General features: G+C 43.1%; 1 protein-coding gene across 1 annotated transcript in view; it reads right to left on the reverse strand.

Annotated features, from left to right (window-relative positions):
* Nucleotides 1–26,955, reverse strand: part of LOC116986243 (protein diaphanous homolog 1-like) — a 106,160-nt gene that overhangs the window by 19,123 nt on the left and 60,082 nt on the right. Inside the window, exon 11 of the mRNA XM_033041580.1 lies at nucleotides 23,043–23,129. Within this exon, the coding sequence (XP_032897471.1) occupies nucleotides 23,043–23,129 (87 nt within the window). The remainder of the gene's footprint in view (nucleotides 1–23,042; nucleotides 23,130–26,955) is intronic.

Below are 26,955 nucleotides of genomic sequence, written 5' to 3' on the forward strand. Positions count from 1 at the left end.
TACTCACCTCACCGTCGCGGAGCTGGCCGAGTCCAGAGCGGGTGGAGCTGTGGTGGACGCTGCTGCGACCCGACCCCCGGAGGTTCGGAGGCTGCAACTGCGGGTTTGGCGGGCGGCACCGGGAGCCCGCGGGTCCCTGGAGGGAGACCGCTTTTCGGGGCTTCCGCAGCGGCGACTTCTCCCGCCCGAGTTGCGGGGTTGAAGAGCTCCTGGAGCGGGGCCTTACACCACCGCCCCGCACGGCTTGGAATGACTGCGGGTCTCTGCGAGCGCACGCCGGGGGCTCTAACACCAAGACCCGGTGTGCGACCCTGCATCACCCGGCGTGGCTTTAATGGCCACGGGACAATCGCCATCGCCCGCCGGGGGCTTTGACTTTGACTCTGACATCGGGGGGGGGGAGAGTGCAGTGGAGAGAGAAGTTTTTTTGGCCTTCCATCACAGCGATGTGATGGATGTTTATGTAAACTGTGTTGTGTCTTGGGTCTATTTGTTTGTAATGTATGGCTGCAGAAACGGCATTTCGTTTGGACCTCAAGGGGTCCAAATGACAATAAAATGAATTGTATTGTATTGTATTGTATTGTATTGTATTGGTTCTGCCCAATATGCTTTTGTTCCTGATTTCAGAATAGTGTGCTCTGCATGACAAAGCAACATTTTTCCCTTTCTCACATGAAATATTCCGTGAGCAAGACTGGCAATGAATTTCAAATCAGTATATAATTAATTACAAGAGCCTGATTCTGCCAAGACCTCAAGAAATTTAGCTGGAATTATCCAAACTATTTCATTCAGAGTTCTTATAATGAGCAGGCAGAGATTTGAAATATAGTCTCAGAGGTAAAACATATTAACTCACTGGCTATCCAGTTTACTAAAATAATCTTCTATGCAAGTCACTCTAATACTTGAATGTAAATTGCTCAACTCTCTAAGGGTAGTGACCATTGGCATAGCATTTATCTATATATTTAATCACCAGTCATGAAGTGGCTCCTATGTAAGTTTCCATGCTGCACTTATTATCCTTTTTCATTCCAAAGGACTTCCAAACCTGTAGGAGGACAATTAGCTCCACATTATCAATTAGACCTTCTGTTAGATGTGACTCCGTGGTAGCACCCTTGCCTCTAGTTAGGCATACTGCAGAGACTTGCGCAAAATATCCTGCTGGCATTTCGCTGCAGCACTGCAGGAATTCCATATTTTAGTTTAGTTTAGTTTAGTTTAGGGATACAGTGAGGAAACAAGCCTTTGGCCCAACGAGTCCGCGCCGACCAGCGATCTCCACACTCCACACTTACGCTATCCTACACATAATAGGGACAATTATACCAAGCCAATTAACCTACAAACTTGTAGTCTCTGGAGTATGGGAGGAAACTGGATATCAGAAGAAAATCCACAAAGGTCACAGGGAGGACGTACAAATTCCATACAGACAAGCACCCATAGTCAGGATCAAACCCGGGTATCTGGTGCTCTAAGGCAGCTGTGCCCATATTGCACTGTAGAAAAATTAGGGACATTTCGGGGAAATGTTTGAGCACCACATAAGTGCAAATCTTTCTTTCTCGTAGTCTCAATGGAAGATATCAGTTCCTCACACACAAGTACATTTTGGCAATAGAATATACATTGTTTATCCCAAGATCCCATTTTGCCTGGTGTAGGAACAATGGCATGTAGAGCTACTAAAGTATTGCTCTTATTCCAAATCTCATAGGAATCAACAGATATGATGCAGTGTACTTTTCATGTGTACAGACAGTGATTATGCTTTTACATTCTCATGTAAATTATACACCATGGAAATTCAATGATAAGCTGCAAGAATAGTATGATAAAGGAATGAATGTACTTTCTTCACAGATCTTCCTTGAGTCCGTATGATGCAGAGAGCTGGTTCTAAAAGAAGCCACTGTGCATTTGATTTTTTCATTTAGATATCTTTAGTTACGGCAGCTGGATTCTAAAGTTTAATATCACACTACACACAGATTTGTGAAAGGTTGAGAGCCCAGACGGAATTATGTTCCAATTTCAATTCTTTGTCAAAGGAATAAGCAAAATGTTATCCTTCATCATAACAATACTGCCTTTGACTGTATGTAACCAAGTAATCAATTTAGAACAGACCCAAGACATAGACAGAGACAGAGAGAGAGAGAGAGTCAGAGAGAGACAGAGAGAGAGCGAGACAGAGAGACAGAGAGAGGCAGCGAGAGACAGAGAGACTAATTCAACATTACTACAAGGTAACAACATTTCAAACTCAACAAAGTTTTTGCTCAGCAACTTTTCGCAAGCATAAGCATCTTGCTCTAAGTTCAACCTCGAAATATGAGACACACAGCATCAACACATATCATAAAAGCACAGAAATTCTAAAGAGTGGAAGTCATTTACCCAATGGTGCAAGTACAGATTCTTTAAATGAACGATCATATTTGACAAACTCTTTACCCAGAGCCCTTCATCTTTCTTTCTTTAATTATATACTCTACTTTAACCTGCTAATAGATTGTGTGCAGTTGTGCAGCTAGTCCACCTACTGCCTTATAACTCCAGTGAGGTTCAGTCCCGACTTCAATGCTGTCTGTGAGGAGTTTGCATGTTCTCCCTGTAACCAAGTGGATTTTCTTCCAGTGCTCTGGTTTCTTCCCACATACCATGCATATGCATGTTGGGTGTTTAATTGACCAAAGCAAATTGTCCATAGTGTGTAAGAGCAATTGAATGGAGGGAGATACTGAGAACACCAATGGCCAAGCTGGCCAATTTCTCCTGTTTTTACCATGAAGAAAGACATGAAGAATAGGGAACTTAGGAAAGTTAATGGAGATATCTTGAGGACATTTTGTATTGCAGTCAAGGAGAAGTTGGACATCCAGAGACATATGAAGATAGATACAACTACTGGGCCTGATCAGATATCTCCAAGGACACTGAGGGAAGTTAGAGAATATATTGTAGGACTCCTGGCTGTGAAATATAAAGCATGTTAGAAATGGGCGAGCTGCCGGAAGGCTGGAGGGTGGCTAGTAGTGTGCCTTAAGATGGGCTGCAAACAAAAACCTGGGAATTTAACATCTGTTGTAGGAAAGGTTACTGGAGAGGAATCTGAGGTATAAGGTACACATGTTTTTGGAAAGACAGGTTAATTATTGATAACCAATATGGATTTGTGTGTGGGAGATCATCTCTCGAATTTGATTTCGATTTTTGAAATAACCAAGAATGTTGATGAGTGTTGGGCTATAATGTTGTCTATGTGGACTTCAGCAAGGCCTTTGATAAGGTTCTGCATGATAGGCTGCTCTGGAAGGTTAGATCGTGTGGTATCCAGGGAGAGCTAGTTAACAAGCCCCATCTACACTAGTCCCACCTGCCCACTTTTGGCCCATATCCCACCAAACCTATCATATCCATGTGCCCACCTAAATGTTTCTTAAACATTGTGATAGTGCCTGTCCCAACTATCTCTTCTGGCAGCTCGTTCCATGCAACCATCACCTTTTGTATAAAGTTCAAGTCAAGTCAAGTCAAGTTTATTTGTCACATACACATACGAGATGTGCAGTGAAATGAAAGTGGCAATGCTCGCGGACTTTTGTGCAATAAGACAAACAACCAAACAAACTATAAACACAATCATAACACACATATACCTTTACATAATAAATAATGGAAGGAAAAACATTCAGTAGAGTTAGTCCCTGGTGAGATAGGCGTTTACAGTCCGAATGGCCTCTGGGAAGAAACTCCTTCTCAACCTCTCTGTTCTCACCGCATGGCAACGGAGGCGTTTGCCTGACCGTAGCAGCTGGAACAGTCCGTTGCAGGGGTGGAAGGGGTCTCTCATGATATTGTTGGCTCTGGTGTTGCACCTCCTGATGTATAGTTCCTGCAGGGGGGCAAGTGAAGTTCCCATAGTGCGTTCGGCCGAACGCACTATTCTCTGCAGAGCCTTCTTGTCTTTGGCAGAGCAATTCCCAAACCAGATGGTAATGTTCCCGGACAAGATGCTTTCCACCGCCGCTGCGTAGAAGCACTGGAGGATCCTCGGAGACACTCTGAAGTTCCCCCTGAGTTACCCCTCAGGTTCCTATTAAGTCTTTTCCCCCTCACCTTAAACCTATATTCTCTAGTTCTCGATTCCCCTACTCTGAGCTGTGCATTTACCCAATCTATTCCTCTCATGATTTTTTACACCTCTGTAAGATCATCCCTCATCCTCCTGCGCTACAAGGAATAAAGAATTGTCCTCCTCAACATCTCCCTATAGCTCAGGCCCTCGAGTCCTGGCAGCATCCTCATAAATCTTCTCTGCACCCTTTCCAGCTTGACAACATCTTTCCTATAACACGGTGATCAAAATTGAACACCATAGTCTAAATGTGGCCTCACCAATGTCTTATATAACTGTAACATGACCTTTCAACTGATGAAGGGCAATGTGGCAAAGGTCCCAAATGCCTATGGTCCTTGTTGTGATGTGTTATCATCCAGAAAAAATATGTTAAGGATCTATTCAAACTTGAGGCAAGCTTGATTTGGATCCTACTTGCAGAAGCTGCCCATATATATTGGTCATTACTCACTTATAAACCAGAACACCACATCCAATTGATTGATAATCCATGATTTATTCATAAATGTCTTAATCCTCTTGATATGAGAAGTACTATTCAGTTCAAGGAGTTCTCTGGAAAATTATTCCAAATGCCTCTTATTCTTTGTGTAACAAGTTTCTCCTTTCCTCCTTCTAACTTGTTCTTATTTTTCATGTCCCCTGGTATTTGAGCCGGTTGCAGCACTGAGCAGTTTCTCTGGATAGGTTCTGTCAATCATATTTCCAATCAGTCTTCTATTCAAATTTCAAAATGTCCTCTTTCCCATCCCCCACAAAAATGAACATGAGCAACTTCCAAAATCTTTACTCAGACTTAACTTCTTGATACCCAAATAAAGAAAGATCAATTGTTTAATCAGGTTATATAAAGTGGGCTTATTTTAACATCAATTATAAACACTCGCTACACATCATAGAAGTCTGGTTGTCTGCTCATTGCTTCCACTGGGAACATAACCTCAGAATACAAAAATGTCATAATATTATCCGTTCCCTTTTTTAAAGGCGGGCATGACCACGCAAGACAACAAATGTTTTGTCCAAAGGCTGCAGTCAAATTAGTTGATCTGCTGCAAGCTCACATGAAATGATCTGAACCCACAAAATATTCTGTGAAACAGGCTGGATGGGTTTTTAGTGTGTGCAGACAGTCTCCTTTTGAAGCTGTACCAAGGCAGATAATCTATGAGAACACATGGATCTGAAGGTGGCCTCTTGGCATGGGTAGCAATTTGGACAGGTGGTAGGAAAGAGAGAAGGGATAATAGGCAGGTGCTTGAATTGGCAGGAATGACCTTGTGGAATTCCTCACAGGCCTTTATCAGGGACTGTTTTTCAGTTTGTTTATAAATGTGTTAGAGACAGAGAGACCCAAAAACACACAATGAGGTCTCTTAGAAATCTGTGAATAGGGAGGAAGAATGGTGCAAAGAAACATTATTAGTTTAATTGAGTGGGTGAAACAGTGTCTGCTTAAGTTCCACATTAGATCTTCCACTGAAGATAGATAATGTTCTGAATGGTAAGAAGCTGGTGATTTTCAGGGCAGGATAGGAATTGAGACCTCCATGTAAATAATTCACCAACAGGTAGTGTTCAGCTACAAAACATAGACTGAATGAATTGCATCAAATGGTATCAAACCGGGAAATATTTGGTAAAGTAATTTATTCGGGTCTAGTCACCTTGAGAAGGATATATTGTAAAAGGTGCAGCACTGTTTTCTTAGATAGCTATCGTGAACTAAAAAGAACAAGTTACAGGGAGACATGCACATACTGAAGTAATATTTCCTTGAATATAGCACATTAAGGGGGTAACCAACTTGAGCTGCGTAAACTAGTTAAAGGAGTTAATAGTGTAAAGACAAACTATTTTCTCTGGTGGGAAGTGTAAGGGGCCATAACACATCAAGAGGTAGGGCGATATTGTGGAACACTTTCACAGACAAAGGATTTGGAAAATTTGTAACTCTCCTCCTCAAAATTCAGTCAAGGGGAATTGTTGAACTTCAGACTGCTAAGTTTCTATTTTAATGTATGTGAGTTGGAGATTTGGCAACCAAGATATTTTTAATGTACAAATCCCTCATTTACACTCAGGAAACTCAGCAGCATCAGGAGGACCAGGCACTTGACATGGCTCTCCAGCATTGTTTGTACCAGGGCCAGTCAGGAAAGGCTGATTGTCTGCTAATCAGTCCCCTTTCCTTGCAACTGGATGCAGTCAATGTCCTCCATTATTTTCAGTCTTTCTCCCCACTCATTTTGTCAACCAACAGCCTGCAATCTTTTCTTCTCCTTCAGACTCTTCAGCTGCTATCCTAACTCACAACCTCTATAGCTCTCCAATTGATACCCATCCTTGTTTATCCCACTTCCCACTTGACCCTCAACTGCAGAGCATCAACACGGAACTGATCAATGATCTCCTTTCTGGTCTCTCCAAATCCTACCACTAGCTGCACTTCTCAATCTCATACACTCTTCCCCATTTACAATTATATTGACCCCCACTTCCCTCCTCCACCTCCAGACCTCTGATCTCACTCTCCTTCCTCCTACAAGGATCTGTAAATTTCAACAAGGATGCCAGTTTCAAGGCAGCAGCTCACAAGCGGAGCTGCTTCTCCTAGTTTTTATGATAGCAAAACATGATCCTACCACTCCCAACATCTTACCCTAAGGTTTGGGACTCCCTAATGCAAATGTAGCATTGGGTCTTCCTGGAGGTCCTCCTGAGCCATCCATCAGCAAATGGTACGATAGTCTATGCAGTAAGAATGAGTGAACAGCGCTTAAAGTTCTCCCAACTTTCCCCCATCCGCTGTAATGCTGGAGACACAAGAGACAGCAAATGCTGGAATCTCAAGCAAAAGGTTGGAGGAACTCAGAGGGGCAGACAGCATCTGGGAGAGAATGGGCAGGCAACATTTTGGCTCAGGGCCCACCCTCAGACTAATTGAAGTGGGGAGGGGGGGGGGGGGAACTAGAAAAGAAAGGTTGGGGCAGGATAAATCAGGTAAAGTAATCGTGGGATATGGCAGGTTGGCAGATGAGAGTGGTTAGTGATAAGACTGGTGGTGATAAGGAGGCAAAAAGGTGTCAGATTAGGTGAGGAGGTGTGAAATGTAAAGTAAGAGGGAGTGATATGGATGTCACTTGACATTCTTTGGCCTGCCCCCACTTTTGTTAAGGGCCTGTCCCACTGTACGAGCTAACGCTAGAGTTCTCCCGAGTTTCCCCTGATTCGAACTCGGAGAATTACGGTAATAGCTGCTCGTAGGTACTCGGGGCTCTCGTGGACATTTTTCAACGTTGAAAAATCTTCACGAGTCTTCATGAGCTTACCGCGTTTCCCGAGTACTTGCCATTAGCGTTATGAGCCGCTAAGAGACACCCTGAGCTCCGACGTACCCGCTACATACATTCTACGTGCTTACCACGAGTTTGAGTTATTTTTAAACTCGGGAGAGCTCTTGAATTAGCTCGTACAGTGGGATAGCCTCTTTATCCATCTCTCTCTCTACTCCATCTGAAGAAAGGTTCAATACTCAAAACATTTTCTATTCATCCCCTCCCCAGATGTGCTTGACCCCTTGAGTTCCTCCAACACTTTATGTTTTGCTCATGAAATTGCTGGATGCTGATTTATTATTGGCAACAATGAACCACGGGTAGTGCTTTTTGGTGATGAAAATTAAGGGGCTGATTTGGCAAGGGTAGTTTTTGGAGGTTCTGGCCAGAAATATTGCAAGTCCAGAATTCAAGATCTTGTCCTTGCAGCGAGCCAATATTTTTCCAACCCGCACTGTAAAGCAGATGTCTGGCATATCTTCCTGTCAAGCCAGAAGGATTCCGCAGCAGACTAATGTCCTGGTTTAGAGGGTGCAGCAGTTACTGGAGCCACTACATCAGTTCCCTCTTCTCAATACAACAGGTACATGGATATGAAAGGGTTTGAGGGATATGAGCTAAATGCAGATAAATGTTTAGTTTAGGAATACAGGGTGGAAACAGGCCCTCCGGCCTGTTGAGTCCATGCTGGCCAACAATCCCCACACACTAACACTATCCTACACACACACTAGTGACAATGTACAACTTTACCGAAGTCAATTAACTTACAAACCTGTACGTCTTTGGAGTGTGTGAGGAAACCGGAGCACCCGGAGAAAAACCTACGCAGGTCACGGGGAGAACTTACAAATTCCGTACAGACAGCACTTGTAATCAGGACCAAACCCGGGTCTCTGGCGCTGTAAGGCAGAAATTCTATTGCGGTGTCACTATGCCACCCATGTGACAAACTTAGATGGGACATCTTCATCGGCATGGACAAGTTAGGCCGAAGGGCCCGTTTCCTGTATGTATGACTCTAACTCTAAGACCTTGAACGCTGGGGAGGAGGGACTTGCGACAGCCCGAGAGAGTCGGTTTGAGGGACCACATATGCATGCACTGCTGTGAAGGCACTTATTTTCTCCCTGAAGCTATCCTTCAGCTGGCAAGTTTCCTGAAGCCTGGGAGACCCAGCCAGTCACTGTCAAGCTTGCAAATCAAGTGGAATCAAAGACTGACAACCTCATTAAAAGTTTGTAATGGCTAAACTGCCTCCTGGCAGTTTAGCCATTACCTCACCTCCATTGGATCTAGAAGTGGGAAGATGGATATTTTAACACAACTCGCACAAACCTATTTTCTTGAGGTTTGAAGCTTACAGTTCTTTCAGCACTCACCACTTTCAGTAACTTTAATGTTCCCTTGATTTTATCTCACCATGTCACATTTGCTAAGTACTAAGGCTATTAGTACCCTGCATCTTTTTTCCCCCCAAAGTAGAATGAAAAGTGCCTAGTGAAGCAGAATATTTTATCAGGAGCTCGATGATCTGCCCAAGGGTAAAAGCTATACTGCCTATCTATCAAAGAATCTAAGACCATAAAACGTTATGCTGAGTCTTGAGAGAAATTAACTAATGCAAAGGTACATTCCATTACATTATACAAAATGAGAACAAATGGACAAGTTAATAGCAATGTAGCAGATATTGGGATTATTTTAAGCAAATCAACCCTTAAGAGTGTATGGAGAATATCGCATAAAGGTTGCCGAATAATGTTAATATGCACTTGTCGACAAAAGCCTTGTCAGTTAGGCATTTAAATCTTGAAAAAGTTGATGCAGTATGGTTATAGGTATTTCAAATGCCTCTCTCCATAGCAACCAGAATGACAGTGCCTGGACTTTAGTTGCATGAACTGAATCCTCCTGTTACAATTCTAGTAGACTGGGGAGGTTAAATTTGAACTTCGTAAATAAATCAGATCCTCTATTCATATTCTTATTGCCGACAAAAACTGCAGATATTGTACCAAATTCAGTTTGTCATTAAAAATAAATAAATCAGCATGCTATAATTACTATCTTACTCCTGAAGCATGCATTAAATACACAGAGGAGGGGAGAGAACTAGTTTAGCATTGGATCCTTGGAGACTTTCTGAATTTGGAGGGGAATAAATGGTTCTTCTGCAGACTGAACCTTGAACTCTTTCTACTGTCTGATTGAGTGGTATTCCAACAGGAGAATAAAATCTAAAGCAGTGAGGCAGTACACTGTACATTTAACCACCACGGGGATTGTTTAATGTTATCAGGATGAAAGGCATCACATAACTCTGCCAACATGCATCCTCCAGCACAAAGCTTTCTGAAAAAAGTTGGCCGCATTATTGAAATTTGATTGTAAATGTAGCCCCCTAATCTAATCTTTTTTGTTTATTCATCACATTTTTTAATCACTTTGGACAGATTAGAACCAAATGTTAAAGATGGCGAGGAGAGCGACGATGATTCGCAGTACGACCGGATGGGGGCAATAGCTACAACGGGGTTGGCCAGTTGCAACTAAGACTTTGAAAAAGGTGCCAAAACCTGGTGACTATTGCAGATGGACTCAGTGAGTTGTTTCCATGCATCTGTACTGAACCAGGGATTGAATTTATGTAGTCAATAGACAATAGACAATAGGCAATAGGTGTAGGAGTAGGCCACTCGACCCTTCGAGCCAGCACCGCCAATGAATGGCTGATCATTTCCAATCAGTACCCCATTCCTGCCTTCTCCCCATATCCCCTGACTCTCCTATCTTTAAGAGCCCTATCTAGCTCTCTTGAAAGTATCCAGAGAACCGGCCTCCACCGCCCTCTGAGGCAGAGAATTCCACAGACTCACAACTCTCTGTGAGAAAAAGTGTCTGTTCTAAATGGCTTACCCCTTATTCTTAAACTGTGGCCCCTGATTCTGGACTCCCCCAACATCGGGAATATGTTTCCTGCCTCCAGCGTGTCCACACCCTTAATCTATCTATCTATATATTACTAAAAGTCTGTTCTTGACCGGTTTTGGCCATCTGTGCTGCGATTTCCGAGTGAACGCCGCAACCTACAGCCGTCATTTTTGGCCACCTTGCTCAGAGCCCCCCTCCGCCGCATGTGTGCCGAGGATTTTTCCCGTCGATTAAAAATGACAGAGATATTAATGGTTTTACAAAATTCCCCATTCTCTCTGCTGCCCCCGCTGGCGGCAGGGGGGAGGGACTATAAAACCAGGAAGTGGTGTGCCTCAATCAGTGTCTGCAAGCTGGAGGAAGGCAGAGGGTCACGTTTCACTGAACTCATGTCTACTCAAATGTAAGTGCCCTTAGTGATTCTAAAATGCTTGCAGAATGTGTCTATTGGTTCTAAACTTGCAAAAAAGTGTCTATTGGTTCTAAAACTTGCAAAAAAAGTCTACTGGTTCTAAAGCTTGCAAAAAAAATGTCTATTGGTTCTAAAGCTTACAAAAAAAGTGTCTATTGGTTCTAAAGCTTGCAAAAAAATGTCTATTGGCTCTAAAGCTTGCAAAAAAATGTCTATTGTTTCTAAAGCTTGCAAAAAGTGTCTCTATTTGTTGTAAAGCTTGCCAAAAATGTCTATTCGTTCTAAAGCTTGCAAAAAAATGTCTATTGGTTCTAACGCTTGCAAAAAAATGTCTATTGGTTCTAAAGCTTGCAAAAAAATGTCTTGGTTCTAAAGCTTGCAAAACATTGGTTGCAAAAATGTCTATTGGTTCTAAAGCTTGCAAAAAGTGTCTCTATTGGTTCTAAAGCTTGCGAAAAAAATGTCTATTGGTTCTAAAGCTTGCAAAAAGTGTCTCTGTTGATTCTAAAGCTTGCAAAAAGTGTCTCTATTGATTCTAAAGCTTGCAAAAAATGTCTATTGGTTCTAAAGCTTGCAAAAAGTGTCTCTCTTGGTTCTAAAGCTTCCAAAAAGTGTCTCTATTGGTTCTAAAGCTTGCAAAAAAATGTCTTGGTTCTAAAGCTTGCAAAAAGTGTCTCTATTGGTTCTAAAGCTTGCGAAAAAATGTCTATTGGTTCTAAAGCTTGCAAAAAGTCTCTATTGATTCTAAAGCTTGCAAAAAGTGTCTCTATTGATTCTAAAGCTTGCAAAAAATGTCTATTGGTTCTAAAGCTTCCAAAAAGTGTCTCTCTTGGTTCTAAAGCTTCCAAAAAGTGTCTCTATTGGTTCTAAAGCTTGCCAAAAAATGTCTATTGGTTCTAAAGCTTGCAAAAAAATGTCTCTATTGGTTCTAAAGCTTGCAAAAAAATGTTTCTCTTGGTTCTAAAGCTTGCAAAAAAATGTCTCTCTTGGTTCTAAAGCTTGCAAAAAAATGTCTCTATTGGTTCTAAAGCTTGCAAAAAAATGTCTCTATTGGTTCTAAAGCTTGCAAAAAAAAAGTCTATTGGTTCCAAAATGGTTCATACTAGCGCTCCAGAAAGTGCCCTCCCCCTCCCCCTCTCCCTCTGGTTGGCTTGGCTTGGGTGTGTCTTGAAATTGAAAGGCACTACTTACTGCAAATGATGGCATGAAGTTGAAAGGCACTACTTACTGCAAATGGTGGCTTAGGAGCTTTGGCTTGAAGTTAAAAGGCACTATTACTGCAAATGGTGGCTTGGTTGCATTGGCTTGAAGTTGAAAGGCACTACTTACTGCAAATGGTGGCTTGGTTGCTTTGGCTTGAAGTTGAAAGGCACTATTACTGCAAATGGTGGCTTGAAGTTGAAAGGCACCACTTACTGCAAATGGTGGCATGAAGTTGAAAGGCACTACTTACTGCAAATGGTGGATTGGTTGCTTTGGCTTGAAGTTGAAAGGCACTACTTACTGCAAATGGTGGCTTGGGAGCTTTGGCTTGAAGTTGAAAGGCACTATTACTGCAAATGGTGGCTTGGTTGCATTGGCTTGCAGTTGAAAGGCACTCCCGAAAGGACGCAGACTCCGCTGCCGGACACAGAGGAGGAAGGCAACCTTCATCCCCAGGGCTGTCCAGCTTCTTAATGCTGATCACTGACTCATGAACATATGAAATGAAATAACCTTTTATATGCACTTTTTAATTGAAGCACTAAGGAAGCACTTTAAAACTATTACTATGTGTTGAATGTTGCTGTGCGGTGTGTGTTGTGTGATTGTGCAGTGTGTCTGTGAAATGCGTGTGTTGGTTGATTGTGCAGTATGCGTGCTGCTTATGTTTGTTGATTGTGTCCCTCTTTTTTTTTTTAAAAAGCTACTGTAAAAAGCCTTTTTAAATTGCCCCTCGGGGACGAATAAAGTGCTTTGAATTATTGGTTGCTTTGGCTTGAAGTTGAAAGGCACTACTTACTGCAAATGGTGGCTTGGGTGTGGCTTGAAGTTGAAAGACACCACTTACTGCAAATGGTGGCATGAAGTTGAAATGCACTACTTACTGCAAATGGTGGATTGGTTGCTTTGGCTTGAAGTTGAAAGGCACTACTTCCTGCAAATGGGGGGCGTGGGTGTGGCGAAGTTGAAAGGCACCACTTACTGCAAATGGGGGGCGTGGGTGCATTGGCTTGAAGTTGAAAGGCATTACTTACTGCAAATGGTGACATGAAGTTGAAAGGCACTACTTACTGCAAATGGTGGCTTGGGAGCTTTGACTTGAAGTTGAAAGGCACTACTTCCTGCAAATGGTGGCTTGGTTGCTTTGGCTTAAAGTTGAAAGGCACTATTACTGCAAATGGTGGCTTGGTTGCTTTGCTTGAAGTTGAAAGGCACTACTTACTGCAAATGGTGGATTGGGTGTGGCTTGAAGTTGAAAGACACCACTTACTGCAAATGGAGGCTTGGGAGCTTTGGCTTGAAGTTAAAAGGCACTATTACAGCAAATGGTGGCTTGGTTGCTTTGGCTTGAAGTTGAAAGGCACTACTTACTGCAAATGGTGGCTTGGGAGCTTTGACTTGAAGTTGAAAGGCACTACTTACTGCAAATGGAGGCTTGGGAGCTTTGGCTTGAAGTTAAAAGGCACTATTACAGCAAATGGTGGCTTGGTTGCTTTGGCTTGAAGTTGGAATACATCACTTACTGCAAATGATGGCTTGGGTGTGGCTTGAAGTTGAAAGACACCACTTACTGCAAATGATGGCTTGGGAGCTTTGAAGTTGAAAGGCACTACTTACTGCAAATGATGGCTTGGGTGTGGCTTGGGTGTGGCTTGAAGTTGAAAGAAACCACTTACTGCAAATGGTGGCATGAAGAAAGGCACTACTTACTGCAAATGGAGGCTTGGGAGCTTTGGCTTGAAGTTAAAAGGCACTACTGCAAATGCACTTACTTCCTGTTTGCACTGTATATTGATTTTAGATAAAACGCTACCACTTAGGGCTGTGATTTTTGGCCATCTTACTCAGTCCCCCCTCCGCTGAGCAGGTGCAGAGAATTCTTCCCATCAATGAAAAATAAAAGTGTTATTAGTTTTAAATAAAATGTTGAGAATCTCTATCCTGTCAATCACTCCATGAAAGCCACACCTTTTCCGGTGGGGGGGGGGGGGGGGGAGGGGTTATAAAACCCAGAAATGTGGGTGTGGCTCAGTCTCTGCAAGATGGAGGAGGGAGAGGTCACGACTCGCTGTCTTTAGTGGCTTTGCACCCTACTTCAAATGGTATGAAACTGCACTTGAATTTGGTGGCTTTATACCCTGCTTGAAATAGAATTTCAAGGATTAGCCGTGAGTCAACTACTAGCCCACCAGCCGTGAGTGAGTGAGTTGCCAGCACAACAGGCTTGATTGACTGAGACACCAGCCCAAGAATCCATTTGGTGCGCAATTTGCATACTAGCCCTCTGGAAACCAGTCCCTTCAGCCCACAACACCCATACTAGCGCTCCAGAAAGCCCCCCCCCCCCCAACTGGCCACCAATATTAGAATTGGTGGAGAGGTGGATTATTGCGTTGGATGACCAGCCCTCTTGTGATGCTGGGACCCAACGGGTCCCACTTAGTCAAGTAATCTTATATGTTTCAATAAAATTCCCTCTCATCCTTCTAAACTCCAGGGTATACAAGCCCAGCTGCTCCATTCTCTCAGCATATGACAGTCCCGCCATCCCTGGAATTAACCTTGTAAACCTATGCTGCACTCCCTCAATAGCAGGAATGCCCTTCCTCAAATTAGGGGACCAAAGCTGCACGCAATACTACAGGTGTGGTCTGACTAGGGCCCAATACAACTGCAGAAGGACATCTTTGCTCCTATACTCAACTCCTCTTGTTATAAAGGCCAACATGCCATTCACTTCCTTCACTGCCTGCTGTACCTGCATGTTTAATTTCATTGATTGATGAACAAGGACCCCCAGATCCCGTGGTACTTCCCCTTTTCCCAACTTGACACCATATAGATAGTAATCTGCATTCCTGTTTTTGCTACCAAAGTGGATAACCTCTCACTTGTCCATATTAAACTGCATCTGCCATGCATCTGCCCACTCGCCCAACCTGTCCAAGTCACCCTGCATTCTCATAGCCTCCTCCGCACTGTTCATACTGCCACTCAGCTTTGTGTCATCTGCAAATTTGCTAATGTTACTTTGAATCCCTTCAACTAAATCATTGATTTTTATTGTGTGTAATATATATATACATACATACACTAATCACTGCCTGCCATTCTGAAAGGGACCCGTTAATCCCTACTCTTTATTTCCTGCCTGCCAACCAATTTTTTATCCATGTCTGCACTCTACCCACAATACCCATGTGCCCTAATTTTTACCACTAATCTATGTGGGACCTTATCAAATGCTTTCTGAAAGTCCAGGTACACTACATCCACTGGCGCTCCCTTGTCCATTTTCCTAGTTACATCCTCAAGAAATTCCAGAAGATTAGTGAAGCATGATTTCCCCTTCGTAAACCATGCTGACTCAGACCGATCCTGTTACTGCTATCCAAATGTGCCGCTATTTCATCTTTGATAATTGACTCCAGCATCTTCCCCACCACCGATGTCAGGATAACTGGTCTATAATTCCCTGTTTTCTCTCTCTCCCGCCTTTCTTAAAAAGTGGGGTAACATTAGCTTCCCTCCAATCCACAGGAACTGATCCTTAATCTATAGAACATTGGAAATTGATCACCAATGCATCCACGATTTCTAGAACCACTTCCTTAAGTACCCTGGGATGCAGACCATCAGGCCCTGGAGATTTATCAGCCTTTAGACCCATCAGTCTACCCCACACCATTTCCTGCCTAATGTGGATTTCCTTCAGTTCCTCCGTCACCCCAGATCCTCTGGCTACTAGTATATCAGGAAGAATGTTTGTGTCCTCCTTAGTGAAGACGGATCCTAAGTACCTGTTCAACTCATCTGCCATTTCCTTGTTCCCCTTGTATGGCAATAATCTTACAGATCTGCATGCAAAAGAGGAATTTCATTGGGCCTTGGTACATGTGATAATAAAGAACCATTCAACCATTGAACCAACACATTTAAACACAGCCTATCGCAGATTACTATTAGGGGATCAAAGCCTGGACAAAGACTGGATCAAAGGAAACTCCACGTGAGAAATGTGAGGAAACTCAAATACAGACAACTTTATGCCAATGTTTCCAGCTAATTCCACATAGACAATTTGCTCAATTTGATGAAACTGCTATTTCCCTGCAGATGGAGTTTGTTTTATGTCAAGGGATTTGACTTGTGATATAATGGAAATTAGGAATAGATTTATCATGGCTCCACAAAATATTGCAGTGAAGTTGCTCGGACCTCAATTCTACCTCAGATGAATGGGAAACTAAATTCATCCACATTCATCTGAATCTTGTGGTATGTGTGTCAGTGGCAAGGCCAACATTAGTGTCTGCTCTCAGTTGAACTCGTCAAACCAGTGGTGGGTCACATATAGAGCAACGAGAACTAGTACTTTACAGTACCTTGATCATTAGGCTGTGGGCCGAGGAGCTTTATTCTGCAGTTTCGTGACCCAAGTCACCAAACTACATGAAATTTTCACATATTGTGTAAAAAAATGTATATAAATCACCCCTGAAACTCGATATGAAGAAGATTTACACATTTTTTATTAAATTAGAGAAAAACCGGAAAAATGTCGGGAATTTTTTAGTCCAATCAAAGCACATTTAACATTGAGTTTTCAAAAAGGAACTGCAGATGCTGGAATATCGAAGGTACACAAAATTGCTGGGGAAACTCAGCAGGTGCAGCAGCATCTATGGAGCGAAGGAAATAGGCGACGTTTCGGGACGAAACCCTTCTTCAGACTGATGGGGGGTGGGGGGGGGGGAGAAGGAAGGAAAAGGGGAGGAGGAGGAGGAGCCCGAGGGCGGGCGGATGGGAGGGTGGGAGGAGACAGCTAGAGGGTTAAGGAAGGGGAGGAGACAGCAAGGGCTAGCAAAATTGGGAGAATTCAATGTTAATGCCATCCGGACGCAAGGTCCCCAGACGGAATATGAGGTGCTGTTCCTCCAATTTCCGCTGTTGCTCACTCTGGCAATGGAGGAGACCCAGGACAGAGAGGTCGGATTGGGAATGGGAGGGGGAGTTGAAGTGCTGAGCCACCGGGAGTTCAGGTAGGTTATTGCGGACTGAGCGGAGGTGTTCGGCGAAACGATCGCCCAACCTACGTTTCGCCGAACACCTAGAGGGTCTCCTCCCACCCTCCCATCCGCCCGCCCTCGGGCTCCTCCTCCTCCTCCCCTTTTCCTTCCTTCTCCCCCCCCCCACCCCCCATCAGTCTGAAGAAGGGTTTTGGCCCGAAATGTCGCCTATTTCCTTCGCTCCATAGGTGCTGCTGCACCCGTTGAGTTTCCCCAGCAATTTTGTGTACCTTTAACATTGAGTTGTCTGCCAGTTGGCCAATCACGCGCTTTGTTTCAGGCTAGCACACAAAATGGCTGAGGGGGCTTCACAGATGCCTGTTTTACTGGAGTTTCTGATTTGTTGTTCTGTGGAATAAATGTCGTGGAAACTTGCAGCAGGTAATTGTATTTAGTGGGAAAAGCATTAAAAAGGCTGAAGAAAGTGCTGCGAAGTGGATTAAAGTGCAAGAAAGCCTTCAAAGTCCCTGCTGATGTACTGGAACACAAAGAAGGCCCCCATGAATCAACTCTAACTGAAAGGTAAGACTAAAATCTGAATTTATGAAAATCTATCTGTATGGACTTTAATTAATTTCACCCTTCATTCATTCATTCCTTATTCATTCATTCACTCACTCACTTATTCATTCATACATTCATTCATGAAATTGAGGGCCTAAACTATAACACAGTCAATTAAACATTGTCACTAATGCCAGCTTGTAGTAGAGTAATAAGTCTTTAACAAATAATCTTGGAGCTGCCTGCGAAAACTTACCGGGAAAAAGTGCTCCGACCGCGGGGCCTAGGTACTCGCGGTAAAGAGCGATCGATATCCCTCCGTTTTTCTCCCGTTATCGGGGTCTGAAAACGACCGCTACAGATGGCACTATGTACAGCCTCCTCCCCCCTCCCCCTGCCTGCCCGCGGAGATGATCCGTGGCTCCGCGATCGTGACCGCGGCTTCACTTTACCGCGAGTACCTAGGCCCCGCGGTCGGAGCACTTTTTCCTGGTAAATTTTCGCAGGCAGTTTACGAGATTATTTGTTAAAGACTTATTACTCTACAATAAGCTGGCATTAGTGACAATGTTTAATTGACTGTGTTATAGTTTAGGCCCTCAATTTCATGAATGAATGAATGAGTGAGTGAATGAATAAATAAGGAATGAATGAATGAATGAATGAATGAATTTATTCACATTATAAAAGGGTGCAATTAAATTAATTAAAGTCCATACAGATAGATTTTCATAAATTCAGACTTTAGTCTTACCTTTCAGTTAGTTGATTCATGGGGGCCTTCTTTGTGTTCCAGCACAACAGCAGGGACCTTGAAGGCTTTCTTGCACTTTAATCCACTTCGCAGCACTTTCTTCAGCCTTTTTAATGCTTTTTCCACTAAATACAATTACCTGCTGCAAGTTTCCACGACATTTATTCCACAGAACAACACATCGGAATCTCCAGTAAAACAGGGATCTGTGAAGCCCCCTCAGCCATTTTGTGTGCTAGCCTGAAATAAAGCGCGTGATTGGCCAACTGGCAGACAACTCAATGTTAAATGTGCTTTGATTGGACTAAAAAATTCCCGACATTTTTCCGTTTTTTCTCTAATTTAATAAAAATGTGCAAGTCTTCTTCATATCGAGTTTCAGGGGTGATTTATATAAAACATTTTACACAATATGTGAAAATTTCATGTAGTTTGGTGACTTGGGTCACAAAATCCTATTTCTAGACACATTTTTGATGCTCGGCCCACAGCCTACATGGTGAAACATTGCATTTCACAGATACTTCAGCTGGCAGAAGTGTAATCATTTAAATCAGAGAAGATATTTCCACCATTTTTAGGAATGGTGTACCCACATTTTGGCACAATGAAACTGAGTTGAACTGTTCCCAATAAGTATAAGACCTATCATAAATCTGGGATGTGCTTAGTGACAGAATATTGATCACTTCAAACTAACACTGGACTTCAAATGGCATCCTGCAACTGAGCCTAATTGTACTGGGCTTATCCTCAGCATAACACTGGGAATTCACCTCTGCGGTCGAAGTCTGCCAGACAGGTTTAATTTAGAGATGCAGCATAGAAACAGGCCCTTCATGCTGACCACCGATCACCCATTCACACTAGTTCTATGTTATCCCACATTCACATCCACTCCCTACACACTAGGCACAATTTACGGAGGCAATTTATCCACAGATTGGATTCCTCATCATAAATAGGCTGTCACCACAGAAAATTCAGCCATTTATTCTCTTTTTCTTTACGACTTTTTTATTTTCTTAATTAATTATTCATTTTCCAGTGAGTTTTAAATAACTTTAAACTCGCAGTTAAAAACATTATTTTTTTAAATTTTTGGATTACTCAAAGCATTTTTTTAACATGTAATTGTACACCAGAGGCAATTAAACCTCTTGTAGATACATTTTACATGAGGCAAGGCACCAAGCCCAGCCTTACTTCCTCTCAAGGGCAACCAGGACATTTAGAGGGCAGATGCTCAGCAGCCTCACCACGACTGGTGAGTGACTCTAGGACCTGGGTGAGGACATGGTTGAGAAGAGTTCCCACACATCCACACCAGGGCAGTGCAAAATTGGAGACCCATGAGGCGTGTTTAAATCAGGATGTTGTGTGACTTGGAAATGATCTTAGGGAGTGACATTGTTTTCATGAGCCATTACCTTACACTTCGAAAATACTTTCATAGCTCTTCCAGGTGGTGATTGATGTGAGTTCGGGAGATAGAGTTCCCTCATACTACACAGAAACAGGTCCCTTGGCTCACCAAGTCCATACCAACCATCAAGCACCATTTGCATTAACCATACCCTGTTCCCATTTTTTATTCTTCCCACATTTCCATCAACACCACAGATTCTACTGCTTACATACACACTAGCGGCACTGTATTGACACAAATTACCCTACTAAACTCCCACTGCTTCCCACACTGCACCCAGCTTTGACATGTCTGAAAAAATGGGAGGTGGAGAAACCCCACATGGTCACAAAGAGCACAGATGAACAGCACCAGTCCAATTAGTTTAGTTTTGAGATAGAGCATGGAAACAAGCCCTTTGGCACTTTGAGTCCATACCGACCATCGATCACCCATTTATACGTTCTTTGTTATTCGTCTTTTGCATCCACTCCCTACACACTAGGGGCAATGTGCAGAGGCCAATTAGCCTACAAACCTACACGTCTTTGGAATGCGGGAGGAAACAGGAGCACCCGGAGAAAACCTACACGGTTACAGGGAGAACGTGCAAGCTCCATACAGACATCACCTGAGGTCAGGATTGAAGCCATGTTGCTGGAGTTGTGAGGAAACAGTTCTACTGGCTGCTTCATCTATGCCACCAGGGATTGATACTGAAACAGCTATGGCTAATGGCTGCAGCACATCTGTACAATCTACAGTATAGAAACCACACACTGAAACACATCTGCCACTGTGTGCGTGTAGTGAGAATGGGGAAAATTAAACTGATGGATTACTTGCTGTGCCGTACCTCCAGTTACCATCTGCTATCACTTTTACTGTATGTCTGTCCAAAATTCAATTCAATGTAGAGATGAACCATACAGTCGATTCCTTGTAGCTAGCACCCATTTTCTAACGCATGTAGCTGCCTCTTTAACCTACCTTTTCCCCAGCTCTCCCTACTCCCTAGCCACAGTTGAAGTGCCCGAGTTCCCTAAATTCAAGCAAATATCCCAGCCAAGCATACAAGAGTACAGTGAGAAATCTAGGTCATACTATAAATCAGAACTTTATGCTATTATATCATTTCAGACGATGAGATCAGTCAACTGTGATGGATACGGTGACCTAATTTTAAATGATTTATACGAGTTTTGTTTTACCTTCTTGGTAACCTGAACATGCTTTTAAATGAAGCAATCTTTTTTTTTTTTTGATTTATACCTGTAAGTGATTTCATGCAATTCTGTGCTGATTCTGTTGAAGTCCATACTAAATGTTATAAACTTGTATTGTCTTGTTGTTAAATAGTGTTTACACTGCCCTGGATTCTGCTAATAATGGAGTAGCTATCAATGTTAAAAAAAAATAATTGGACAGCAATTTCTGGCACCAGCACGTGCAGTTAATTGCTGAAATCAGAAAGCTATGGTCCAATTTCCCAGCTCCACAGTAAGCGTTGATGCACAGGTACCTTGCTGAGAAATTTAGGTTTAAAAATGTACAGCGGTGTGAAGCTGTGATTTTTAATCAGGAGGCACCTAATAAACACAGTAGAAATGTTAGATTTTGCCCATTCAAATGTGAAGTGAATTTTTAACAATATGCAAAGTCTTCATTACTGCAAAACAAACCCTTGGGCATGGAATATTCTTTTTTACAAGTGTAAAGTCTTATTTTCTCTCATTTTAATTATCATTGGAGACTTTAAATAAAAGTTAAAAGTCAACTTTTTTTAAAGTTTTACTCTTTGTGGTCCTTCATTTAATCCCATTATTCTCAACTGTTACTTTTGTTCTTTTGTTTTACTTTCTGGAAATATGTTAACTTGTATCTTACGACAAAGGAGACTATTCAGCCGATCAGGTCCATGGCAGCTCCCAACTGATTAATCCTACTCCTTATTTTTGCCGAATCTCTTTATTTGATTTTCTCTCGCACTGCCCTCTGATTATTTAGCTAGTTACTTACGGTAGCCAATTCATGTACTTGCATGCCTATATGATGCAAGGGAAAAAAACAAGGAGAAACTCACACATTCCCAAGAAGTGCATGCAAACTCCACAGAGATAGCACCCAAGATCAGGATCAAATACCACACCTATATTTAAATGTTCTAACACATTCTAGAGTAGATTCTGCATATCTCAGTTCAGATTCTTTATTCTAATTAATTTTAGACGCACTTGTTGATGTGCCCATTGCTTTGGGCTCCAGTTTCCATTGTAGAGGACACCATTATGACTTGATTATGTCTTTAATGATGCACTGTCCCACTTGGACGTCATTTGCGCGACAAGCAGTTGGCGTGCAAAGATTTTGTGAATCACAAAATCCTGGGGGCACCACGCATCACTGCCTACGCCACCATGCCTCACCACGCGCTATGCGCGCGTCACATGCGCTTCACGACGCGCCTGTCGTGCGTCGTGACACGTAAATTATATCGCGTAAATGACGCGCAAATGACACCCAAATGGGACATGCCCTTAACACCTCAATGCAAAATCCTCCACATTTGTGTCTTTCCCATGGGGATCTTGAAATATTGAGAAATTCTAAGAGACTATTGTACCACTGGAAGTCCGGTGACATTTCCCGAAGGAACAGTGATTTTGTCATCTACTAACCTGCATCATCTACATTTCAAAGAACAAGGTCTTGAATGTGTTTGAATTGGGTGCACGTAGATGCTGTGCAATAAAAAACAGTGCCCACCTGAAAGATCTGTCAGTACTCTGATGCAAGTCATCCTGTTCAATGAAAGTGGGATACAGACTAGCATGAATGAAGATACCTGACTTTGAAAGGTTCTCTGTCCTTACACTATGGGTTCCTAATTCAAATTACAATCGGTCTCTTTGGTATTCGATGCCACTGGGGTCATATTGGTGCATGTTGAGGAAGGAAGCCTGTTCTGCACACGTGACCCCTGCTGGACATAATGGACAGGCATCCAGTGGGATTTGTGGAGCAACTCACCATTAAGGTGTAAGGGGTGAAAGAAAGCTTAACATACCCAGCAGAGACACCTTCAGTTTCTAGCTCTGTGTTTCTGAATTACTTTTTCCCCCGACTGTTTTGTCCCATAAATTAACTGGACATTTCAGGTCCTCTTTTCAAGTATAACGCGTGTATGAGTCATTTTTAACAGTGCCTGTTTGCAGAGATCTGTTATTTCCATGACCACTGTCATCATTGCACAGCTGTACTTACGGGCTGAAGGTCGTCAATAGTTTCTGGAAGTTCTCGCAAGGCAAGGATAAGATCCAGTTTCTGGCTCAGAAAACTAATGTTGCACATCTGTAAAGGAACCAGAATATGACTGATGAAGTAATTGAACGACCCAATTGAAGAGTTTATTGTAGCTTGTTATACAAATATCATTAAAATCTCAATATCACGGTATTATTTTTATTAACCCTAATCTGTATATTCTGATACATGGAATATAATGTATTCAACATATATTACTTTGTGATGTCCACCCTGCAGCATACACTACTCAGATCAGAAGTACATCAATTATTGCAGCAGAATTAGGCCATTTGGCCCATCTAGTCTACTCCACTTTTCAATCATTGCTGATCTACCTTTCCTTCACAACCCCATTCTCCTGCCTTCTCCCCATAACCCCTTGGACATGTACTAATCAAGAATTTGTTCATCTCCATCTTAAAAATATCCATTGACGTGGCCTCCACAGCCTTCTATGTCAATGGATTCCACAGATTCGCAACACTCTAAAGAAATTCCTCCTCATCTCCTTTCTAAAGGTACGTCTTTTTATTCGGAGGCTATGACCTCTGGTCCTAGACTCTCTCACTAATGGAAACATCCTCCCCGCATCCACTCTATCCAGGTCCTTTCAGTAACGTTCAATGAAGTTACCCGTCATCCATGTAAACTCCAGCGACTACAGGCTCAGTGCTGTCAAATGCTCATCATATGTTAACCCAATCATTCCTGGAATCCTTCTTGTAACCTCCTCTGGAACCTCTACAAACCCAGCACATCCTTCCTCAGATATGGGACCCAAAACTGCTCACATTATTCCAGTGCTATATAAAGCCTCACAATTTCATACCTGTTTGAGATGTAAATATGAAAATTAGCAAAATAAATTAGCCTGATGATCCTCTTGCAAATAACTTGTTGGCCTTATGCATGAGGAACTGGAACTTTTCTACGGAGCCAACAGCTTACAGGGCAAGAACCACACTCCAACATGGGTGTCATCAGGATATATTTGAGAGGAAAATATTGTGCACACCATTTTGTGGAAGATATTATACAGTGAGGCTAGCACTGGTTGGGAGCCAGCAGACTTAATCAATCTCACTCACATCAAAGAAACACTCGCACTTGGCTTAAAGGTGAAATCTAAAGAGATTAATTTCATTCTAACATAAAGCAACTCCACTACTTCAAATGCTTTTGTAATCCGTCTCATTCATGTTGATCACAAATTTCTCTAATGGTGATAGCTCTGGCAATAAGCTGGAAAGTTGGCAGTGAAATCATACAATTGCATAAGATCTATAGCTCATAAAAAGATCACATTGCTTGTACTGGTATTTATACTCCAAGTAAGCTCCCCCCCTCCCCTTCCCCTTCCTCCCCCCCACCCCCTCCCCCACCCCCTCCCCACCCAGAACCAAGTAACAGGGTGGTCCATTTATCCTTTAGCTGACTCTTGTCATTCAATTAAATCAAAGATGTCAGTTGAACACTGTTGATTAATAATAATAATAATATAATAATCATATATTTTATTGTCATTGCACATCAGTGCAACGAGATTTAGTATGCAACTTCCAACCGATGTAAAAGAAAAGTAAAGTAAATAAATAAGCTGTGTGACGTGACCATCCGAGGGAGACAGTCCAGGGGGGATGGGGGGCACTCAGCAGGGCCGGTTCAGAGCCACTATAGCTCTGGGAATAAAGCTGTTTCTGAGTCTGGAGGTTCGGGATTAGAAGGCCTTGTAACGTCTGCCGGAGGGAAGTAGTTTGAACAGTCCGTTACAAGGGTGTGAGGAGTCTTTATGGATGCTGACGGCCTTCCTGAGGCACCGTGTGTGGTAGATGCCCTCCAAGGCTGGTAGCTGCGTCCCAATAATCCTCTGCGCTCTATGGACGACGCGCTGAAGAGCTCTCCTCTCCGCCTCCGTGCAGCTGAGATACCACACAGAGATGCCATACGTTAATATGCTCTCTGTGGTGCAGCGGTAGAACGTTGTCAGCATCTGTTGGGGCAGACCAGTCTTTTTTAATGTCCTCAGGAAGAACAGCCGTTGCTGTGCCTTCTTGACCAGCGCAGCGGTGTTGGTGGACCATGTGAGGTCCTCTGAAATGTGAGTGCCCAGAAACTTAAAGCTGGACACTCTCTCCACACTTTCCCCGTAAATGGAGATTGGGGCGTATTCTCCATTATGGGACCTCCTGAAGTCAATAATCAGCTCCTTGGTCTTGGAGGTGTTTAGTGACAAGTTGTTACGTGCGCACCAGTCCGCCAGGTTCTGCACCTCCGCTGTGTATTTTGTTTCATCACCGTTGGTGATCAGCCCAATCACTGTTGTGTTGTCTGCAAACTTCACGATGGTGTTGGTGTCGAATGCAGGAACACAGTCGTGAGTGAAGAGGGAGTAGAGCATGGGGCTTAGTACACAGCCCTGTGGTGTGCCGGTGCTCAGGGTAATAGTGGAGGACAGGTGCGGGCCCAGTCTCACTGCCTGCGGTCGCTCCGTCAGAAAGTTCAGGATCCAATCGCATATCGGCGAGCTGAGGCCTAGCTGGTGGAGTTTGGTGGTGAGCTTGATGGGGATGACCGTATTGAATGCAGAGCTATAGTCAATGAAGAGCATCCTCACGTACGTGCCCTGTCTGTCCAGGTGAGTCAGGACAGTGTGAAGAGCCAGAGAGATGGCATCCTCTGTTGATCTATTTGCCCTGTATGCAAATTGATGAGAGTCCAGTGAGGCAGGGATGCTGGATTTGATGTGGGAGAGGGCCAGCCTTTCGAAGCACTTCATTGGGTTAGAAGATAGACACAAGATGCTGGAATAATCTCAGGTAGCATTTCTGGAGAGAAGGAATGGGTGACATTTCGGGTTGGGACCCTGCTTCAGACTAGAGTCAGGGGAAAGGAAAACGAGAGATATAGACGGTGATGTACTATATCTCACGTTTCCCTTTCCCCTGACTCCAGTCTGAAAAAGGGTCTCGACCCACAACGTTACCTATTCCTTTTCTTCAGAGACACTGCCTGTCCTGCTGAGTTACTCCAGCATTTTTTGTCTATCTTCGGTTTAAACCAGCATTTGCAGATCCTTCCGACACGGCTGATCAGGATATGGATTGCATTTAATTTTGGTGCATTAAGCCATGGTTGTGTCAGCGTTAATACACGGACACATTTAATCTGAAAAATTCATGCACTCACACATAAACACACAATCACATTTACACAAATTGTTAATCACAATCACGACCTCCACACCTGCACACCAGTCTATTCAATATCAATCACAACACTCACCAATCTACCATGAATATTTTATCCCTTCCAACCCACACGCAGGTGCCAGGACTTCAGACACTACGAACAAAAAGTGTGGGTCTAAAGGGGCTGTCCCACTTGGGTGATCTAATCGAGGAATCGAGGAAAACATTTTTCACACAGAGAGTGGTGAATCTCTGGAATTCTCTGCCACAGAAGGTAGTTGAGGCCAGTTCATTGGCTATATTTAAGAGAGAGTTAGATGTGGCCCTTGTGGCTAAAGGGATCAGGGGATATGGAGAGAAGGCAGGTACAGGATACTGAGTTGGATGATCAGCCATGATCATATTGAATGGCGGTGCAGGCTCGAAGGGCCGAATGGCCTACTCCTGCACCTATTTTCTATGTTTCTATGTTTCTATCCACGAGTTCTGGCGAGTTTGCCCTCGACTCATACTCGCAGCATGGTCAACACGAGGTCGTAGCAGGTCTTTGTAACTCTCCTTCATGCTCGAGAGTAGTCCCCGTGTATTCGAGGCTTCAGCTAGGTCACGGCGTATTTTTCAATGTTGAAAAATGCCCGCGAGTTAAAAAAAGGTTGCCATGGAAAAAATCGATAGATTTTTTT

The sequence above is a fragment of the Amblyraja radiata genome, chromosome 23, assembly GCF_010909765.2.
Source record: "Amblyraja radiata isolate CabotCenter1 chromosome 23, sAmbRad1.1.pri, whole genome shotgun sequence".
NCBI classification, from domain to species: Eukaryota; Metazoa; Chordata; class Chondrichthyes; order Rajiformes; family Rajidae; genus Amblyraja; species Amblyraja radiata.